Genomic DNA, 21,882 nt, shown 5'->3' with positions numbered 1-21,882 from the left:
CTTCCTGAGACAATACTAAATCACCAGTCCTTTGTTTCTGTTTTTAATTGAGTGTGTGATCACTATGGTTACTCATGCTCCAGCCCAGCTTCCTCACTGCTGGCATGGGACCCTTCAAGCCCAAGAGTCTGGGGTATCACATACACCCTGTGCAGGGAAGAGCAGAACTCCAAACAGCAGATCCTACTGTGCTATTTTCAAAAAAGACACAGGTGAGTTACTTTTTTCTCTTTGAAGAGATCAAAATATGCTGATACATAGCAGGAAATTGTTTGCACAATAAGCGATGTCCTAGCAGTAGCCTTCACATTTAGTTTTGGCCTGGTGAAATTTTTTTAGGGAGAAGCTGGAGAACTTGCCAAAGATTTCGAAGCTCATGTGTTAGAGGGTGTAGACTTGGTCAAACAAAGATCTTTCTTTTGGATCCATATAGCTTGCCTTACTGATGCTCTATTCTTTTGGCAGATAGAGAAGCGAAATACTTGGTACTTACGGAGTATAGGATATTAGTTAGGGTTGTGATTTTTTCCCATTGGAAGATAGCTTTAATTCTAAAGGAAGAATAAAGTCTTTAGAAAAGATTAAGTCATATATGCAACAATCAAAAGAAGAAAGCACCCCATTTGTACAGACAGTTGTTGCTTTTCTTTATGAATCCTGTCAAAGAAACTGAGTTACATAGTTTTTCTTCTAACGCTTTAGAAGCATCTGTCACCTCAGTGCTGGCCAGGTGCAACACCTTGGTTTCCAAACTGCTTTAAACTTGATGTGGAGAAGGTCAGAACAAACAGTAGACAAACTCAAAATTTTGAGTATCAGAGTGAGAATATATTTCCTTTTGGTATTTTAAAGGATACTTAAGAGCCTTGAGAACTTGGAGTCCTTTTTATTCTTTCAATTTTCAGAGTTCCTGAATTGGATGTTTTGAAGTATAGGGATGACCTGACACTGAAGGACAAAATTAATCATTGATCCAGTCTTCAAAGTAGTGTTTTTATAGCGAAGCAAACACTAAATTCTAATGCAAGCTAAAACTTAAATACTGCAGGATTGACACCAGGAATTGGCAGTCCCTGTGTCTATGCTGTTTGTGAGAACTGCCAAATGCAGATTCCTAAATTCATTTAACTTTCCTGTTTTTTTTAAGACTGCTATCTTGCTCATACACCAATCAGGACTCCTTCAGTGTTGTCTAAAGAATGTGTTTACGTTCTGCACAGGTCCATTCTCATTCTATCTGCTTCCATACCACAGCTGAATTCTTAACCTCTGGAGTTATCTAGGCAATTTTTAGTCTCTGATGCTGTTCTGCTTTGCTTTTGGCAATATTGTAATTTTGTTGCTTCTATCTATTTCAATAAAGCATGTTAAGAATGCTATGTAAGTCTTCAGGGCAAAATAGAGTGGCATGAATATGTAAGAGTTCCAACAGTCTCTGAACAAAAAGGAAAGCTATGAAAGTAGATTTACAAAGGGATAATGTTATCACAGTAACATGATCTTGCTTTAATAGGTTTTTTTAATAAAAACCCCAAATATAGCACTGCAGCATTTCTGGACTGCTTTGAAGCCTTTGATGCAGGGCCCTATCAAAACAATGAAGCTGGAAGGGCTATGATTTGGTACTGGAATACTGGCTAAAGGAGAGTTGCATAAAAAGGAAAGACCTGTGGGAGGAAGGCAGAATGCTGCAGTCCTGAGACGTGGCTGATCTTGATGTGTTTGAAGAGCAAAAGTAACATTCACGATACCTGAGGTTGCTATGTTCTGTAGCTATTGGATGAGTTCCCAAGCCTGTAGTATTAAGGGAAATAAATTTTAATATGAAGCACAAAAACATTAACTTTAAGGATTAAAAAATGAGTATAGAGTTTGTGTGAAAGAGCTGTAATCTACTGAATGATGGTGATGGGCTTAAAACATGATACTGTAAATGCAGTTCTGTGATGTGTCACCAGAGGGGTTCCTAATCAAGACAGAGCTGTGAACTGCATTGCTCAGCCACCAGTATTAGTAAGAAAACAGATGTGCAGTCCTGTTGAGAGGATGAACTATAATCAGTTGCAGATCTTTACAATATTAATAAACTCAGTTAAGGAACAGCTGAAAGACTGACTGTAGCATAAGTATACCTGGAGAAGGGGAGGAGCTACTTGTGCTAAAAATTTGTTGCATAAAATTAATATAAACAGATCATAAACTTATGATTGAATTTAGAATAACTAATCAGCAGAGAAGTGAGTGGGAAGAGACTTCCATGAGGAAGGGATTATATTTAGGAAGCACTTTACCAAGAGGGTGCTCAGACACTGGAACAGGCTTCCTAAAGAGGTGGTTGATGCCCCAAGCCTGTAAATGTTTAAGAGACATTTGGACAACTTGCTTTGACTTGGTCAGCCCTGAATTGGTCAGGCAGTTGGACTAGATGATCGTTGTAGGTCCCTCCCAACTATTGTATTCCATATTCTGTTCCCCAGTTGCCTGAGATAGTGGTAGACTTCATAGAATCATAGAATGCTTTGGGTTGGAAGGGACCTTTAGAGGTCGTCTAGCCCAGCCCCCTGCAGTGAGCAGGGACAGCTTTAACCAGATCAGGTTGCTCAGAGCCCCGTCCAACCTCACCTTGAATGTTTTGGGCAACCTGTTCCAGTGCTTCACCACCCTCATTGTAAAAAACTTCTTCCTTATATCCAGTCTAGATCTATTCTTCTTTAGTTTAAAACCATTGCTCCTTGTCCTGTCGCAACAGGCCTTGCTAAAATGATTCTCCCCATCCTTCCTGTAGGCCCCCTTTAAGTACTGGAAGGCTGCAATAAGGTCTCCCCGCAGCCTTCTCTTCTCCAGGCTGAACAACCCCAACTCTCTCAGCCTGGCCTTGTAGGAGCAGTGCTCCAGCCCTTGGATCATTTTTGTGGCCCTCCCTCTTCTGGACCTGCTCCAACAGGTCCATGTCCTTCAGTCTGAGACAAAAGACCTTTTTCTGTCTTTTGCTCCTACTTCAGCTTTATACCTCATATTAGTCTAAAATTTGGTAGATTCCTGTGGCAAACCCTTTCCAACACTCTAAGTGCCAATCTTTAGTTAACTATAATCAGGATTTTTGAATGCTAAATGACTACTTCAGTTATTGAATACAGTCAACCCTTCTACATAGGTAGAGCACAGCTAAATTCAGGTCCACTGCTTGTTCCAATGCTGTAGAGCAACCTCCAAGACTGAGGCCTAAATATGTACTTAGTGGTGGTATGACACACCAAAAAGCTGTCCTGTTCATCCCACTTTATAGGTGTGTAACTTAAAGCTGCGTTTTCACTTACTGTTGGAAAGCAAATGTAAAGTTAAAGGTAAGATTTATCAATTGCACCTCACTTTGGATACTAGACAAACACTGGAAAGGAGGTCAGGTTTAATATTTGCACTGACACCTCTGAAATCTTAACCACACAATTTTGCTTTATTGTAGTAACAAGATTACAAAATACATTACAAATGACTGATCTGGGCAAAAATGCACTAGGTATGGTATTCTAGCATTTGAAAGTATATATAGTGAACACTTACTCAATGGTTATGACTGTGGAAAGGGTTGAGGAAACTACGAAACTGTCTAATAAAATAAAAATCCAACTTAAATTAATACAGTAACTCCAAAGATTTAATTTTATTTATTCATCTGTACGACAGAGGTGAGACAATCCCAGTAACTGAGTTGCACTTAATTTCTACAAAGTAAGGAATTGCAGTTCTATGGAAGAATTGTTTCCAAACTCTTCCAGTCAAAATGCCAAGTTTTCCACCAAACAATGCAATTAAGAAAAAAAATCACAAAAGTTACTTCAGATCACTCTTCCCCCCCCATACCTCAATCTCAGCAAAAACCAAAATAGCCCTGCTACCCCCCATTTTGGGGGTGTGGCTGGTACTGTTAAGACTACTCATTAGCCATGGGTTCCTGGAGTCAGCTGTGCCTTGGACACAATGGTTTTACTACTCCATGTGAAAAAGGAAAAAAACCATCCATATGGCCACTTCTTAACATTGCATATCAGAATAAACTATTGCTCAGCAAAACAATTAACCTGTGCCAGAGCTGTAGTCTTATTTCCCCGCTGCGCTGTACCCCAGCCCCCTGACAGCCCTTCCTCAGCTGTCACCACCTCCCGTCTGTGCCCTGCACGATGCACTAGTGCCAGCAGTAACCAGGACGGTCAAGTCCCACCACGCCAACCCTCTTCACCGGAGAGAGGTCTGCCAGTGCAGCCTGAGCAATTCATTCACTGACATAAGGAGATGCAGGCCTGAGTTTCTTGATCCTTGCTCTAGTTTTCCTTACACCAGTGTAAATCAGGAGCCCATCTAATGAAGTCAGCAGGTTTACCTCGGTGTAAATGCAGAAGTGATACGGAAACAGCATCAGGCATCTTGCATGGGACCCCCAGTGTATTTGGGCCTTAATCTAAAGGCTGCCTGAGAGATGCCCTGCTGCCTTCAGTGGGCTTTTGACCAGATCTCTGTACATGTGTGCAGCAGTACCAAGTTCTGAAAATAGTTGTAAAAAAATGCAGATTATATTCTTCTAAAATGCTATCTTACAGATTTTCCTCTTCTCTGTGTAACTTTCAGTGCTTATCAAATGCTGCTAAAACATTGCATAAAGCTTCTTAATAATAAAAACCAAGAGTGAAGCAATTGCTACATTCAACTTAAAACCCAATTTTTAGAAGCAATTTTCCTATTTTATCATATTTATGATGTTGCAATTACTTTTTTTTCCAGTTTTATTTTATCTTCAATTCCACATACTTCATTAGGAGGTGCTAGAAAAAAGAAGATATTGATCGCACAGTCTGTTTTCTTATAAGGACCCATTCAGAGAAAAGGGTTGTGGATGGACATCTCCAGTCTGTTCATGCTTCCTGCAGCTAGTCTCATTGTATAGCCTGTTAAGAAAAGTCTCTGCAGGTCACTGGTGACCTAATGACTGAAGTTTAAAGTACTCATTATCACCTTCTATACAGTTAACAAACCATGTCCCTTTATAGCCTAATAAAAATTAACTGAATTGTTCAAAATTTCTAAACTAAAGTTCACATCAAACTTGAAAATAAATACAATTTAATACAAAATATTGGGGGGAAAAAATTTTCTTACAAAAAACCTAAGCTTGGTCTCTCAAAGGTATCCTATTTAACCTACTATATCCATTATGGAACACACTGGATTTATGCCATATGTGAGAAGTAATTGAACTTAGAATTGCAATGATGCGATCCACTGTGCTAGTAGTTAGCTATTTCAGAGACTTGCGTGCGTATCTTAAAATGAGTCAATATGTGTGTTTCTTTAAATTTGGTTACAAATACTGGAAAAAGAAAATACTGTCTCTACAAAGTGCTGAGTTCCTCTTCTTCTTATGAAAGCCAATGCAAAAAAATCAGGATGTTTAAAGAGCTTCTCAACATTTTGCAGGATCGCACCCAAGACAGGTTTAGAGACTGTGATCATCTTTATGAAAGGAACTCTCAGAAATAAGTTACAACAGCTGTGATAGGATGGGTTTCCAACAGTCTTCCCTGAAGTATCTTTAAATGATGGCATCGTGTTCATCACTGTAACAGAAACACAGTAATTAATGTCCTGCAGTGCAAACAACAGTCAACATGAGAAACAGCCACCCAGCTGCTGCTAAGAAGGTTATTTTGTGAACAGAGGCCATCTTGCTGGGAAGGCCTAAGGGCACATTGATCTGGGAGTTACACTCCTCTCTGAGCCAAGCCTGAAGTTAACAGAACAATTTCATTTTGTCAACACTCCTCTAGCTTCACTAGCCTCATTAGTATTTTGGCTTTCACTTTTAATTCAAGTAAATATTTTTAGATTAGCTGTTGCTCAGGTATTTTTATCTTCTCTATCTTACCTACATCCAGTAGTAACAGCTAATCAAAGGCAGTTCACAAGCTCAGCGACAGGTTTCCTTTATTTTAAAGATACTGCTGATCTGAAGTCTACAATATCCATTCAAACACTACTGTGGGTAAACATGTGCAGCAGGGACTGGTTGAATTCTGTGACCAACAAGCAGGAGTCAAGATGGAGAGAAAACACAAGGCCTAAACACTAGCATCCCAACAAGTCTAATGACATCACCTCACAAGCTTAAAACAAGCTTCTCAATTGAGGTGGACAATACTGAATAGGAAAAAGGAATGCAACCTAGTTTTAAGAATTCCTAGTTCTTAAACTCAATGTTGGACAAGGAGTCAAGTCTGGAAGCCTAGGAGAAAACTGAATAGAGCTGGGTATAAATAGCAAATGAGATGGTACAGTTTTGATTGAACTATTCACTACAAAAGGGGTGAGATACAAGATGATGTCAAAATCATAGATGTCTCACTGGTACTGTGCTCTCAGAAATGAATGCTGCAAAGGAGAGGAAAAGAGTACCTCCACAAAGAAGAACCATACCCAAGACAAGACTGACCTACTACCTCCTGTCCCCCAATCTCGTATCATAAAGGAGACAGACCAGTTGCTTCGTGGTGGCAGAGAATCTGTTTAAATCGCTGTTTTTCAGCTTGTATTCCACAGGCTGTCTGAAGCCCACAGACAACTTCTAAAGGGTCTTGAAAAGGTAACTAAGAAAAGCAAGCTTACTCTCAATAGGCTTGTATTTACTGTACAGCACCTACACTCCACAGGGAAAATAGCAGTAGCCTGTAGCTCAAGGAAGGTTGAAAGTCACTGGTGTACACAGAGTAAACAAGTGACTTCAGGTGGGATCCACCCTATACCTCTCAATATCCACAGCACAGACTTCTTTATCTAAGACTCTTAGCTGCCCTCACAGTAAGTGAATACAAACATGCATGGGTAAGCTGATTCATGTGACAGATTTACCCTACTTCAGGGTAGTATGATTGATATGAAATGAGTAGTTCAGATGCAGATGCCTGTATTCGGTTAAATGAATTCTACTTCTCATTTCATGGACTTGTGAAAAGTATTTAAAGCAGGTTCAGTGCATACAATTCTATGGACAGGTTTCTGGAGTTGAGAACAAGGTAACACAGGAAACTAAATACTAGAAAGCAACCAGCTGGCCTGCCTATATTGCAAGGGGGCAAAAGTTTGAGTCTATATATTGACAACAATCAAATACTGTGCTTTTAAAAATGTGGATAATGGCCATATTGCCTTTGAATGTCTTCTGTGATAACAAATAAATGAATCAATTCAACAGTGGTGGCTTAAGAATGTGGAATATTAGATGTCTGGCTTTAAAACTGGCTGCTCAAACTAGACTTGAAGGTACATAAAAGGTGATACAAAAGAGAGATGGTAACAGAGTTCCAACAAGACGTCATATAGGTAATGGAAATAGACCTGCTACAAAAAAATTAATGGCAAGGGGGAGGAAGACGCCGAAGAGTGAATAGACAAATAGAGTCTAGGAGAAAGTGTCAGGAAGAAACAGAAGTCTTGCAAATTGCAACAAACATTTCAAGGGAATATTTTCAAGGAAATGTTAGCTATTCATGGAATATCTAAAGGACTAGGATCCTTTAAAAAAAACCAAAATTATTTTATGTAATAGATGAGAGAAAAAATCCATTCAGAAGAGAGGCATAATAATGAGGAATAGCTGAAGTGGTTAAAGACAAAATATCACAGTTAAATCTCTTAATGATATTCATATAATTTACATTAAACAAATGTATGTATTAGAGTTCATTCTCCTTGTTTTGTTTGTCCTTGTTCCCCTCAAGAAAGTAATAAATTGACAAGGGACAATCCCTTGGGAACTTACATGGTTCTGTACTGAATGCCTCTTCTAGAGTGATAGGTTTTGCATCCAATGTAGACAATAACTAGGACTCCAAGTGTCAGCATAATGCCACCTACAAAACTGCCCACATCAAATCTGGAGGTTTTGGCTTCGACAGCCTCAGATTTTGATGTGGCTGAAAAGAAGAAAACAAAAGGCACTTTTTACAGAGCTTGCATAATTGTGTTTTGAAGGACTCCTCCATATCCTGCTCTCCCCACTGACATACTGTCTAAAGACCCAGCTAGACAAGTTTAACATAGAACAACTGGCAAGATAGCAGCCAAGCACACTGAAACCTAGAGCTCTGTTTTTAAGTGTCACATTCTGGTAACACAGGAGGAGCCGATCCAACTGCTTGCTGTCTCTGGAAGACTGATTTCCCCTTCTCCTCTCTACCTCCCTCTTTCCCCTGCCTTTCTTCCCCCTGCTCTCTCCTCCATCCACACATGCGGCTCCTGCCCTTCTATGGCCAGTTCTAGTGCTTTTCATACCCTCCATGAGCCAATTAACTCTCTAAGCTGGCCTGAAATTAACCCAAGCAGAAAAAAAGTTGCTTTTAATCAGATGAGCATACTGAGTCAGTCTGCAGAGGGGTCCAACAACCACCAAGTCAGTCACTATAGTTACATGGTGGGAGTAAAATACTTTTGGTGGTGACGAGCTGTTAAATCACTTTAACTTGTCTCATGGAATTGTATCCTCACACTCCAAGTGAGATCAGCTCTGCAGCCCAACACAAATATTGACACAGATAACGACCTCAGATAAGCCACAGCAGTTTCCATGTGAAGACTGGTTTTATCTGCTACAGACTCCCATGAAAAGACCCAGTCCGTGCCCATCTCTATTTGTACTTGCTACAGGGAGCATTACGTGGCCAACTAAAAGTTCTGCTGATTACAGCTTCACCTATCCAGTAACATTTCACTGATATGTGAGCAACCCCGACACATTTAGAAGTGCAAACATGAAGTGGTACAAACAAGCAGCTCGCCGCAAGGAAATACTGAATTTCTACACTTACTGTTTTTGTATTAAGGGGTACTGTCAAACCGTATTTGACAACTTTGACATAAAGTGTGGCTCATTCATAGTCATACTGCATCCGCCATTAGGGATAAAATTAATTACATTGCTACAAATGTAGCGAACAGAACTCAGTCTTTCTACCAAGCCAGTAGACACATTTTGAGCCACAGGTCAGCTGTGAAAAAGGAAGTATTAGAGATGAGTTCCAGTAAGCTGAAGAAGGGAGAGCTAAACAAATATAGGAGTTGTATTCAAAAGCCAGGCTTTCTCCTCACATTGCTCATCTCCTTGCTGGTGGCTGCTGGTTCAGACCACTTGTTTTTTTTTTCCCCCCCTAAATATGTCAGGTCTCTCAGGTTAAGTGAAGCCTCACTTAAGTAAGTGGAGTGCTCAGAGCAACACTGCTGTAGCCAACTTAATAATAAAACCCCACCTTACTCTCATTTTTCAGCATGCAAAGACCTTCTTCCTTTGTTATACTACTGTAAAACTAACAATTCTACAATTGTACAACATATATCAACATGTATACAACCCTTTACGAGCTTCTTGAAACATGAACTCACCTGTTACAGATGTGAAAGAAATCTTGGAAGTGGTCACCACTGTAGTATTGATTTGTGATGATGTGACTGATGAAGTGGTGGTGGATCTTGTTGTCTGGCTGGTTTTGGTGGGCTGATTCGTCAAGGTGACAGACATAGTGGTTTTGGTGGGCTGATTGGTACTGGTCAGATGAGTAGTACTGGTGGACATACCTGGGAAATTTTTTGTTTGTGATATCACACAAAAAATACATAAAAATAATAAACTGTATACTCATTGAATAAGATAGAATCATAGAATGCTTTGGGTTGGAAGGGACCTTGAGAGATCATCTAGCCCAACCCCCCTGCAGTGAGCAGGGATGAGAGCTTAACAATGAAAATGCCACTGCATGGATACCCAGGCTTGCATACAGCCTCTTTCCCTATGCATTTCCTTTGGAAAGACATAATTTCTGATTTCTGGGGCTCAAGGTCAGGAATAGTTGAAAGGAAAGACTGTAAAGAAAACCTGGATAATATCTCATAACTTTTAGAAGGGCTTGGTTTTTTTGCATAACACTATCCAATTCCATAAAATCACATCTGACTTACAGTATTTTAAAATGTGATAAAATTCTGGATCAAGAGTAACTTTTCATTTGAAGCGCACCCAACTTTTCAGGTAACTAAGCTTTTCTGATAAGAATGGATTTTGCATTAAAACACACCCCCCCCAACCCCATTTTAGAAATGATTTAATCTTTAATTTGCTTTGAATAATACACTGGCTTTACTAAGGCTGCATGTATATTAAACTTAACAGAGAGAATTCTGTATGTATGTTAAACTTGAGGTTCAAAAGGTTTTCTGCACATGATAAAAGTTTGACTAAATCTGTTGGCTTGTATCATTTATTTAGTGGCGAGCTGTCTTGCCAAGGTTAAAACAAAGACTGGAATGCTGTTTCACAAGTTTAATTGACACCTGACGTCTTTACATTTTACTCTGCTTTTACCTAACATTTCCCCTTCCCTCCTCAGAAAGCAGTAATGAACTGTTCAGAATAAAAATACCATGAAGCAAAATTCAAGAATAATATTGATATTTATAGTAAGATCCTTAGAACCTCAGTAGAAGGCAGCCAGCTAGAATGATCTTAAGAATAATTACTTATTTTTCTAAGAAGGAACTAATGAGAAACATAAGCCTGTTACACAACTAACATTTCTCTAAGCAGACAGTATGAGGCAAATAGCTTTTATGTATCAAGGAATTTTAGGGAGAAAAAGCTCCCTTTGCAGTGGTCTACTTCTGTATTACTTCTATAACCTCACACAAGCTGGGTTAATTTTAAACACCACAAAAGCTTTTCATTATGGACATTCAAAAGTCTAATTATACCCATGTTTTCTTGAAATTGTCTAAAACCAGAACAACAGAAGAACAGGTAGTTTCATCTCAGTTCCACAATAAACTTGATACTCAATTTCTGCTTTTTTTTATACAGCATCTGAAATGCTTCTATAGAATAATCTTCCTGTAAGTGTGGTTTAAAATGTGAGTAGCTACACACAGAATGGTGTCTTTGCTAAGACTTAAGTATCACTGCTTCCAGTACAGGTGTGAACATCAAAAACTTTAAAAACCCCAAACAATAGAACAATGTAAGCATTCAGAAAGGAACTGGCCTACACAACACTTTTCTGAGACATTTAACATTAAAACTACTGAAACAGCCCAATACAGTCCCCATAGTAATTGTTTTTTATTTTCCTGTTCTTTGATGTTATAATTGTCGTGTGCCACAACCCTAGGAAACATTTTGAAATGAGCATTCACTGAGATGGAACAGTTGGAGTACTATATTCATGTGCTTACCTTGTTACAATTAGGAAATTCAGTTCCTCTATGAAGCATGTGTAAAATACATCAGATAAAATTCAGGGCACATTTTAATAGTGACAGGTAAACTCCCCAAAGGCACAATGATCTATAAATATCAAATGGTTCCTCATTGTAGGAAATAAGCAAGGAAATGTCTATATGGAAAATATCTACAGTTGTATGACATGAAACCACACCTGGTAACTGCATTCGTAATATAAAAGATAACCAAAGACAGACAGATCTGAATGCAAGTGTTAACCAGTCAGTTTTCTGTGGTTTTTTTTTTTTTTTGAGCCACGATTTCTGAGTGTCAAACTGGCTTCTGTTTCTCAGCAATATAAAGGCTAATTGTTCCATGCGTAACATTAAACGGTATTACACAAAGATGGTACTTATTCCATGGGCACTGAATTACCCTACAGAAAACCTAAGAAAGCACAAAAAATATCCAAGCAGCTATCATGAGGAAATTCAGCAAATTTGCATATTACTTGTTCCCCCTCTCTTTCGTACTAGTGATCCTTTTTTCTTTATCAAGATTACAGCCCTTGGTGATGTAACATTAAGAATAAAATCTGGTTACTCTCCTACAGACTTATCTTTCATGATGTATTTAGCATCAGTCATTTCAAAACCTCAGTGGGAGGCTATCTGGGGCAGCTGGAGAATTTGGGAAGCTGACATGAATTGGGCACCAATCTGTTCTTCTGTGTCTTTGAAAAATCCTACCCGTACTATTTTAGCAACAGAGTTAAGATGAAAGAACATTTGCTAGCAACATCTGTCCTTTTATCTTTTATTTCCCTAATTACTTTTTCCCCAAAAGACCAGCTGGGCTTCATCGAACCTCACGCTAAACAAATTCAGACTGCCTGAGTTAGTTTTTATTATTTAAAAAGGATGCATGCCGGGAATACAGTTCAGGTTTATGATGCTTTATTTTTAAGAGAGACAAGTATGTTACTTAGTATGCTACCTGTGTTCAAACATTGAATAGCTATGCTATATCCGTCAATCAAACTATATATAGCATAAAGATAAGAATTCTTAGCAGCATGCACTACTCCCTTAGTGTTCTAACTCAAGAAGAACAAACACAACTCAAATTGCATAAGCATGTGCTAACATACAAAATAATTATTATTGAATGGAAAATGACTGAATGAAACAAACTTTTGCTTCTGCCTTGAAAAGCGTCCAGGAAAAAAAAAAAAAAAAGGCAGCTACTTTAAGCAAAATTAAGTACATATATCCAGTAGTCTTTATTCTGAAGAGGTTGAGACAGATAATCAAAATGGATGCACACTGTCTGAAAATCTATGAAGTTTCTAACAAAAAAAAAAAAAAAAAGACGAGTAAAGGATGTGAATCATAAACTGTGTGAAGGAGGCACATAGATTTGTACTGTGCCTAACAGTAAACGGCACAGGCCTCTCTTTACTATTATTATCCAGACACAGTAAAGCTCAGACCTCTGCAAGAAACCCATAGTCAGGGTTGGAGCAGAGGGCAGAAGGGCTGGAGCACAGGGTGGGTGAAACACCTGTGGTTAACAATGGCTTTACACATGGGGAAGGCCCTACGGCAACAAGGGGATTACAAAAATCTCTCCACTTTCCAAGTTTGACATGCTTAAACTGGTACACTGCAGGCAGTGGAATGAGACACTCCACAACTTCCTTGCTATCAAAAGGAAGGTCTTTGCAGAGATTTTTTTTTTCCTGGCGAGTTATTCTTAAATGAATAACAAGCAACTTCTGAGTGTGGTAGCTCAGAGGTTATCTGGAGACTACAGAGACACAAAGTAAGAGCGCTGTACTGGAAATGGAATGACATAGTTGGGACATTACGATCAGCATAAAACTCCACAAACGGACAAAGTATCTTAGGGTAGGCACAGTATTTCTGCCCAATATTTCTGCCCTGCTTTCACATGGCTCTTGGCACAAAGGGGACCCAGTTCATGCATGGAACTAGCTTCTCTTCTCTCAGGCACCACCTTTTATCTGTGCATAGCAGACTGAACAACTGTATGACATTAATTCCTAACCAGTCATTACTGATGTGGTGAAATAAGCCTGTTCAAGTTCTTCCAGAAGATCATTTCTTAATGTCCTTTTTTAATAATCTCATATTGACACAGCCAACAGCTGGAACACTGCAAATACAAGTGGATGAACTGTTTGTGTTCCAGGTTAAGTGTCTGCTTTCAAACTCTACTAGTTGATCTAACACAACTATTTCTTCTTTCTACAAAGATGTGTTTTGGAAACACACTACTTATGTTGGAGCATCACAACACCGCTGCCTTGGGAAATCATTCTTACCTACAGTTCTTTTGCCAAGTTGTTAAGGGAAGATGTTAGGTAGCGCTAGGACAATGCAAAAGCACCTGTGACAGACTGTCCCAGATCTGCTGCTCATGTCTCGTTTTAACTCCACTGTTTTGTGCTATGAGCTCTATAAGTACTATTTTCTATGGTATAAGGTGCCATGAGTCTTACCTAAAAGGAAATGGAGTCTTACTCTTGAAACTCAAGCCCTCAGGACTTCATTATACCCTAAATCTATTTATGGTGAAATAACATTAAACAGATATGCACTGTTTGCACAACAACCTATTAATCTTTACTCCATGAAAATGAAAGAAGTTTACTTAGAGACAAAGAATGAACATTAAAAAGACCAACTTCTTTCAATTCTTCCTTGAAGTTTTATTTTGATTCCTGTTTTTCAATGGCACCGCAAATGTCATTGCTCCTACTGATGAAGCATGCTACCTGAATTTGAAACCCAGCATAGCTTCATTTCAGAGTTGCTTTACATGTTGCCTCCCAGCCCTAAAATGATAATGCCTGTCTCAAATACTCACTTTTGATGGTTATTTATTTAGAATTTGGTATGATCCAGGGTAGGTTTGGAGCTAACTTCTAGGTTCGTAGTAACAGACAGATGAACAGGTACATACCTACTGTAGATGTCGCTGTAGATTGTGTGGGTGATGTGAGATTGGATGAACTGCTATTGTCTTCAAGGAAAAAGGAAAACAAGAAAAAAATATTATTCATTTTCATTTCAACATACTATAATTAAAGTACCCACAACACAATAGTCTCCTCAGGGTATCTGTGTTTGCAGGCTACAAGTGGGAACAGAGCAGAGTATTCCATCCCAAAGCAGATGGTTTTATCCCCCTGCAAAATGCTTCCAGATCTCAGTGCAGCAAGAACATAGTTACAGTGTCATGGTTTAGCCCCAGCCAGCAACTAAGCACCACACAGCCACTCGCTCACTCCCCCTACCCCGATGGGATGGGGGAGAGAATCGGAGGAGTAAGAGTGAGAAACACTCCTGGGTTGAGGTAAGAACAGTTTAATAATTGAAATAAAGTAAAATAGTAATGATAATAACAACAATATAATAATAATAGTAGCAATAATATACAAAGCAAGTGGTGCACAATGCAATTGCTCATCACCCGCCCACCGATACCCAGACAGTCCCTGAGCAGCGATTGCTGCTCCCCGGCCAACCCCCCCCCCCCCAGTTTCTATACTGAGCATGACATCACATGGTATAGAATAGCCCTTTGGCCAGTTTGGATCAATTCTTCTGGCTGTGCCCCCTCCCAGTTTCTTGTACACCTGGCAGAGCATGGGAAGCTGAAAAGTCCTTGACTGGCATAAGCAGTACTTAGCAACAACTAAACTATCAGTGTGTTATCAACATTATTCTCCTACTAAATCCAAAGCACAGCACTATGCCTGCTACTAGGAAGAAAATTAACTCTATCCCAGCTGAAACCAGGACACACTGTATGCACAGCAGTGCCCAAATGGTCTGCATCTGAATTCTTTACATCTCCTCTTTTTGCTCTCTTCCACTTCTATGTCATGCTCTATTCCAGTTGCTGTTTTCAGCCATACTGTCATTGACTTTCTTGACCTATTTAAGCACTGTAGGTCCGCACCCCCCCCCCCCCCCCCCCAGTTTTTATTCCTCTATTTCAGTTCCATTTCCTGTCCCTCAATCTTTACTTTCGTTTTGCGGCATCTCTGTTACAAACCGGGCTCATGCTAGGAACATACTGTAGTCGTGTCAGGTACAGACAGACTGATACCCTGCGAAACATCGTTCCGTGGGCTTATGCTCTCTACACAAAAAGGGTCCTAAGAATGTACCTGTTTCCAAAGACATAAAATATAAACCATGTTTAAGTCTTAATGGTTTTAATGGTTTTGTCCTTCCCTCCTTTCTTTCACTTCCACTTTTCCAGTTCTCTTTTTTCCTCCCCCTCCTACTCATGTTAATTCTAGGTTCTTAGGCACCCTCCCACTCTCACTTCTGTCCTCATTGCTGCATCCCTCTTCAATGTTTCTCACAGATTAATGGTCTCTTCCTCCTGGCAAAGATCTACTGCGCTGCTTGGTAACTCCCGTTCCTTGGAAGCATCACTTGCCATACTTTCCTCCCTTCATTCTGCACTTTTGTCTATGCCCATTCTGTGATTATCCTTTTCTCTGAAGTAACTCATCTTTTACAGCATCCTCCCACATGGCTGGTGCTATGCACCTTGCAGCAGCTCTACTGCTTTTCAGCATGGCTGGAAAACAAAGTGCGTAACTTCAGAGATGAGAATAGCAACACAGCTACCAGAATCAAGAAGCAGGCCTATTTCCTTTGAATGGATCTGCTGTTCTTACCACTGGAAAAGTCTAGTCCAAAACAGTTCTGTCAACCCTCTTTGCAGTTGCATACATGTTATGAGCAGGCTCAGGTTTAAGAACAAATGCAACAAATTTACACCCTCATACCACCTACCAAAAAGGGGGAAAAAAATTACAGAGGGAATTACTTTGTCTTTTCTTCGGTGTAATCATAGCCAACTAGCCCCACCATTGCATCCTGCACACAAAACCCTTATATTGACATACCTGGAATATTACGTTGCAGATTTAATTGCCTTTGAGAAACAGTCTGTGATTGTACAATTACAAACAAATTCTTTCTTGGATATGCTGACTTTTACACCAGCATAAACCATGCATGCGCCTGGTTCTAAACCTTTCCCACACTGGCCCAATACTGTAACCAGAACACAGCGTTGGGTTTCCCCAAGTTCTGAGTGCTTACTTCTGCAACCTGGGGAACACATCTGGATGGCGACTGCATGCTCATACAGGTGAAAAGAAGCCACGTACACTGCCTGGAATTTGGCTGTGAGTCAGTGATGCAATTAACACAAGACAGAGTGAGTCAACGAGCAGAATATTGGCTCTACATCCCACTTGTTGGCCTACAGCAAATGGGATCAGTGAAGTAGTACAGGGCAAAAATGGCTCAAGGAATATGCCTTTTGCATGGCACATGCTTAAAGGTGTACAGCTTAACGCAGTTAAAATGAGATTACACTAGGAAATAAACACGTACTTTAGCAATGAGCTCAAGCACGGTGGACCCAGAATACATTTTGATGTTAAAAATCAAATGAAAAAGTGCCTTGCCTTTTTCTCAAGAGCACTGAATTCTAGGCTAGCAGACTTCGTGAGCTGGTGATTCTCTTTTTAACTGTAAATTGATGTTGGCAGGTATTTCTAGTTCTATACATAAAATTTTCCCTTTTTATTTCTCCTCTCTCTGTTGCTCTGGGGTACCTAAGGATGTGAGGATTGACTTGCGTTCTACTGTTCCTCTTAAATACCTTCAGTCATCCTGGAATAGATGTGACAATCAAAGTACCTCCCTCCTGCCCTACAGCTGTTCACAATTCAATAAAATAAAATAAAGGGCAAACTATTACAGGACAGTTTAAGGCATACAATAATATATACTGCTTTTCTCAATGCTACTGAACAACAGCAATAGAAATGCCAAGAGTATTACCTTGCAACTTACGGTCTGGAATTGTAGAAGAGGATGTAGTACCGCTGGAGTTGTTCATCTCTTCATTTTCCACATAAAAACCAAGAAGAATAAGATAGTTTTAGGTGCTTTATTACTAAGAAGTGGGGGGGGGGGGGAGGGGGAAAAGCACAGCATCTGTCACTTGCTTTGGGCATATAAATGACTAAACTACCATGGACAGGAGTTAGATACAATGATATAAAAGCACTGTACCACAACAGCCTGCTCTTAGTACATTACAAACGGCAACATTTGCACTACCCAACCATCAAATGAACTGGAACTCCTTTCCATCCTCGGTTTTATCTTCCCCATCATCACCATCCCAAGTTTTCTTCCTTGAGATGAAAGGGGACTGAAAGAAGTAAGAGGTAGAAAAATCAGACACCTTCCTTCACTAATAACATATGACCTGCATCACCTACAGCAGAAGGAAAAAAACTTCTCACATAAATCTTCTCCTATAAAGTCTGGAAGGCCTTTGCAGGCAGACGGGTGTTTGCTCTGCCCCTACATGGACAGCATGGCGAGACACTAAGCTCCACTAGGAAGTTGCATTACTTAGTTTGGGACTAACAGCATGTTAATGCATCCACTGAACATTTGGCACGTGGGTGGTAGGATAGAGAAGGATCACACCTCTGGTGAAATATCATCATACCCTAAAGACTAATTGAGGCCTGATTACTCTGTCCTCAGGCCTGGTCAACAAACAAGTGGTAAAATTTAAAGACAAATCACAAAGAATGAAAAGTCCGGCGTTCACATGCATGCAAGAGGATCAGTCGTGGATTCTGCCTTTGCCAAGCAGAGTTTAGTTATGATCACTTATAACAATATTCTGCTAAAGGCAAGCAAATAACCTCAACTAAGTATCACAGAAATAGGGCATTTTCTTAGTAGTTACAAAACCTTAGTGAAGATTTCCAAATGGTAAAGTTCGCAAATACAAATGGCACACCACTCATTGTATCTTACCCCTGCAATATCAAGATGGAGGGCAGGACTTCAAGGCATGTTAGACTGTTTAATTAGGGAGCTTAGGGAAAACAAACACACAAAAAAAGAAGGATGGGACACAGCTAAACTAAGCTTCCCCAGGAAGGACTCAGTCCTGCAGAAAGTGGTCTACGTCAGAGCTAGTCCTCCTGCATTTAACAACAACCTGGTTGAGAAAGCTAAGCCAACAGAAAACTGACATTACCCCGTCCCCAATCACGCAAAATGTTTTTGGTGCCTCAGCCAGCAGAACGGGCTCCCTGCAGGATCAGACTCTAAAAGAGAGGGGTAGGAACCAGAGGTGGAAGGGAAGACAGGACTCTATTAGTCCTAGTTCAGATCAGCTCGGACTGCACACCTTGAAACACATCAAGGACCTCATCCAGCTTAAAAGAGACAAGTGGGTTTTTTTTTTCCTCCTCAAATAAAACCCAAACATTGATAAGTTTCTTAATTTGGATCACAAGCAGTTGCTCCAGAATACAAATACATCTTAATATGGGGTACTGCATAAGCATATGCCACATCAGAACGCGTGGCAGTGAATGGGACAGGTAAGAAAAAGAATAAAATGACACTATTCCCAAACTGTTCTCTATCCTCAGACCATGGTTTTGGATTTGAAGCTGTGTGTATCACTGCGGGAGACTTCAACCAGGGAGGCAGGAAGGACTCCTGGGTTAAGGCAAAGGGAAAAGCAGCACATGCTTTTACGCAGCGATGGCTCTGCCGACAACTGGAGACTCTCGTTCAAGACCACAGACTGCACGGTGTAACGGGCTCAAAGGGAAACAGTGAGGGTTTCTGGCCTTCTCCAGGCAGCAGAAGTGCAAGGGTTAGAAGTCTGCACTGACCCAGGTGTACATGTGCAGGCATGAGTACAGGAAGGAAGCGGGGAGAAAGCGGGCAACCAGCTGCAGCATGGACGGTCCTGCACACGAGCAGAGGTAAAGCTCTTTGGGCCACCTGATTATTTGCAGTATCAGGCCTACAAATCCTGAGTAGAGAAACTCTGTGCTGATGCTTATTTCCACCATGACCCGGTGCGGGGGGCACAGGGGGAAAGGATCTCCATGTTCATTTTTCATTATGAAGCAGAACCGAACCAAGGAAATACCCAACTTACAATAATGCACTGAAGCACCACACACTGGAAAAGGACAGGGAAAGGGGACCAACAACATTTTTGTCAGACAACTCTGTTTTCCTCTGTTTAAGGTCAGGCACAGATGCAGCTAAAAACATAACTCTTGTGGCTGGCCGGGGTGCAACTGAAGGCAAGCGTGCTTCCTGTGAAACAGTACGGCACAGTTTGGTACGCGCAGCGCTTCCAGGGCCGCTCGCAGTTTTGTTGCTCTAGTGCGTAAGAAGCCATGAGTTGGAGATAATTTGGACAAGCAAACTTTCAAAAGGGCAAAATCAGGCCAGTTCTTCCAGCTTTATAGCTGGAATTTGGCTTCCAGAAGTGGCATTCAGACACAGGAGCTGAAGATCCATGCTTGCACTAAACATATAGATAGATGCAGGATAGCTCTCATACATGTTAAAAACAAACAGGACAAGATTTTAAATGGACTTGATTTTGCCAGATCCTGCAAAAATCAACGCAGTGGATAACACCCATGAACCTTTAATGCTAGGAACCTGCAGTCTCCAGCTCAGGCATGTACCAAATTACTATTCTCTGTAGACAAAGCCTGGTAAAAGAACCATAGACTGATGAGTGGCACTACTCATTCAATTCCCTGCATGTGACAACAGTCAATTTGTCCACTCCCACATTCACATTCAAGATAAACATATTTCTAAGGACTCGCAGGCTTTATGTGTAGTCTAACTAAATCTCATGCTGCAGAAGGATGTTGGTATATAAACTCACATTTTTACTAAGCACAATTTTACATATTCATTTTGGGTCCATTTCAAAAGTCATATATAAAATTCTGTCTGGGCATCTTCTCTTTTCAAGTTTGATGCATACCAGGTAAGTAGGAGAGTCTTATGCCCAAGCCATTCCACCTTTGTTTGTTTAAAAAACAAAAAGTACAGAGGCACTGACAATGCACAGTCCATCAGAGAGATCTCCGACTTGCACAGGAACCTCTAAGCAATCCAAATGAGTAACAGTTGAGGTGCCGGAATGGTTAAAGCAGCGATGTCAGAGCAGCAACATGAATCTAACCATCCCCTAGATAGTCTCCACCACCAGGATACTTGTTCTTCTCAGTTGAAATGGATGAAACTCAAATTCTGGAGATTAAAACAAAAACAACCCCCTGACCCCAAATCTATTGTTAACATCTGCCAGGCAATTTCCACAAACTATAAATTCAAATCTCTGCTATCTGGAAACTTTATATTTCTTTTCCCTTTGACTCAACAAGTTCTTTTGGTACCTATTTCTGAAGTGCTATTCTTGACCTACCAAGAAGGTAGGTCATCCTGAGACAGAGGTCAGGCAGGATTATGTCAGCAACTTTTTGGACAGGTCCTCATGCCTGAACATTTGTGAAATTACCTCACAGTCTTGCAAAGGAAAGCGTAAACACCATTGCATAGATGCTTAAGGAAACAACACAGACTCAAGTAACCAATTCTCAACCCTGGTCAATTTGAGACTGAAAAACTACACCGCCTTTCACTGTCACCCAAGAATCTAAGAGAAGGAGATACACTGAAATCAAAATGCCATACCTGTTTTTATGTCTGGGGCTACTGCTGCTGCTCGTTTTTTGTACTGCAAATAGTTTTGTATACAGGTAAGCTCTTGGAAGATGTTGCTAGTTATCTTTTCCGAACAGAGCAGGAAGGCGGTGGGGGTGGCTTCCTGCCAGGGAGTGTGGATTCTCCTTACTCGCTCAGATATCAGGAAGCCAGCTGGATTTTGCATAATAGGGGGAAGGATTTTTCCTAAACCATAACATTTTGGTGATGTTTCTTCCACTGACTTGACCCACACGTAGAAATAAACTTCCCAGCAGAGTAGAAGAACAGTATTATATTGAAATAACCAGCCTGCCCAAAAATCTTAACTGGAGTGAGGACCAGTCTACGGCCACTTTCACTTTTTGCAAATCACAGTATTTGAGAGGTTTCACACTTTCTCCTGTAGCGTTCACTAGCGAATCACAAACTTTTGCTCAAACCAACACCAATCTCAGCAGTAGTTTCTGGAAGTTTCCGAGTAAGTGGGCAGAAAAAAAGGTACTTCAATAGATACGTTCGACTGAGCCTTAAAAGGGCACAACATATTATCAATGGGGTCGAGACAACAAATTCACATACAGAGGAAGGACTACATTTGACTGTCAAAAGTTAGATGAAATCATCCCTGCCCAGGAGACAGCACTGACTGTACACTGAGGTAAACCAGAATATGCACTCAGGAAACAGCATGATAAAAGACAGATCAGACCAATCTTACATCAAATGAAGTAACAGCCTATCATCATAAAATGGAGGCCGTAAGATCTTAGCAAAGCAGTAAACAGGTTACTGGTAAACTTCTTCAAAAAAAGCTTGCTTTTTTTGGAAGGACAATTATAAAGCTGTTTATGTTCCTCATTTTACTTTTTTTGGTACCGATTTATATTACAGCTGCACCAGATTAAACAACAGTATATTAACACTGCTGGACTGACTGATATTCCTCAACATTATCTATGGTGGGTTAATTTGGGTGCCTATCTTTCAGGTTCTTTACTTTGG

At 40.3% G+C, this 21,882-nt stretch overlaps 1 protein-coding gene across 1 annotated transcript; it reads right to left on the bottom strand.

Annotated features, from left to right (window-relative positions):
* Nucleotides 1-4,005: 4,005 nt before the first annotated feature.
* TMEM123 (transmembrane protein 123) lies at nucleotides 4,006-14,296 on the bottom strand. The gene is made up of 4 exons (XM_009492529.2): nucleotides 14,240-14,296; nucleotides 9,424-9,615; nucleotides 7,808-7,961; nucleotides 4,006-5,609 (listed from the first exon to the last, which is right to left on the bottom strand). Exons 2-4 carry the CDS (start codon nucleotides 9,611-9,613, stop codon nucleotides 5,585-5,587), a joined length of 369 nt encoding a protein of 122 aa, XP_009490804.2. The 5' UTR covers nucleotides 9,614-9,615; nucleotides 14,240-14,296; the 3' UTR covers nucleotides 4,006-5,584.
* Nucleotides 14,297-21,882: the final 7,586 nt, after the last annotated feature.

This window comes from Pelecanus crispus, chromosome 1, assembly GCF_030463565.1.
Source record: "Pelecanus crispus isolate bPelCri1 chromosome 1, bPelCri1.pri, whole genome shotgun sequence".
Taxonomy (NCBI): Eukaryota; Metazoa; Chordata; class Aves; order Pelecaniformes; family Pelecanidae; genus Pelecanus; species Pelecanus crispus.
Note: the sequence above shows the minus strand (reverse complement) of the source record. Positions and strands in the feature narration are given on the sequence as shown.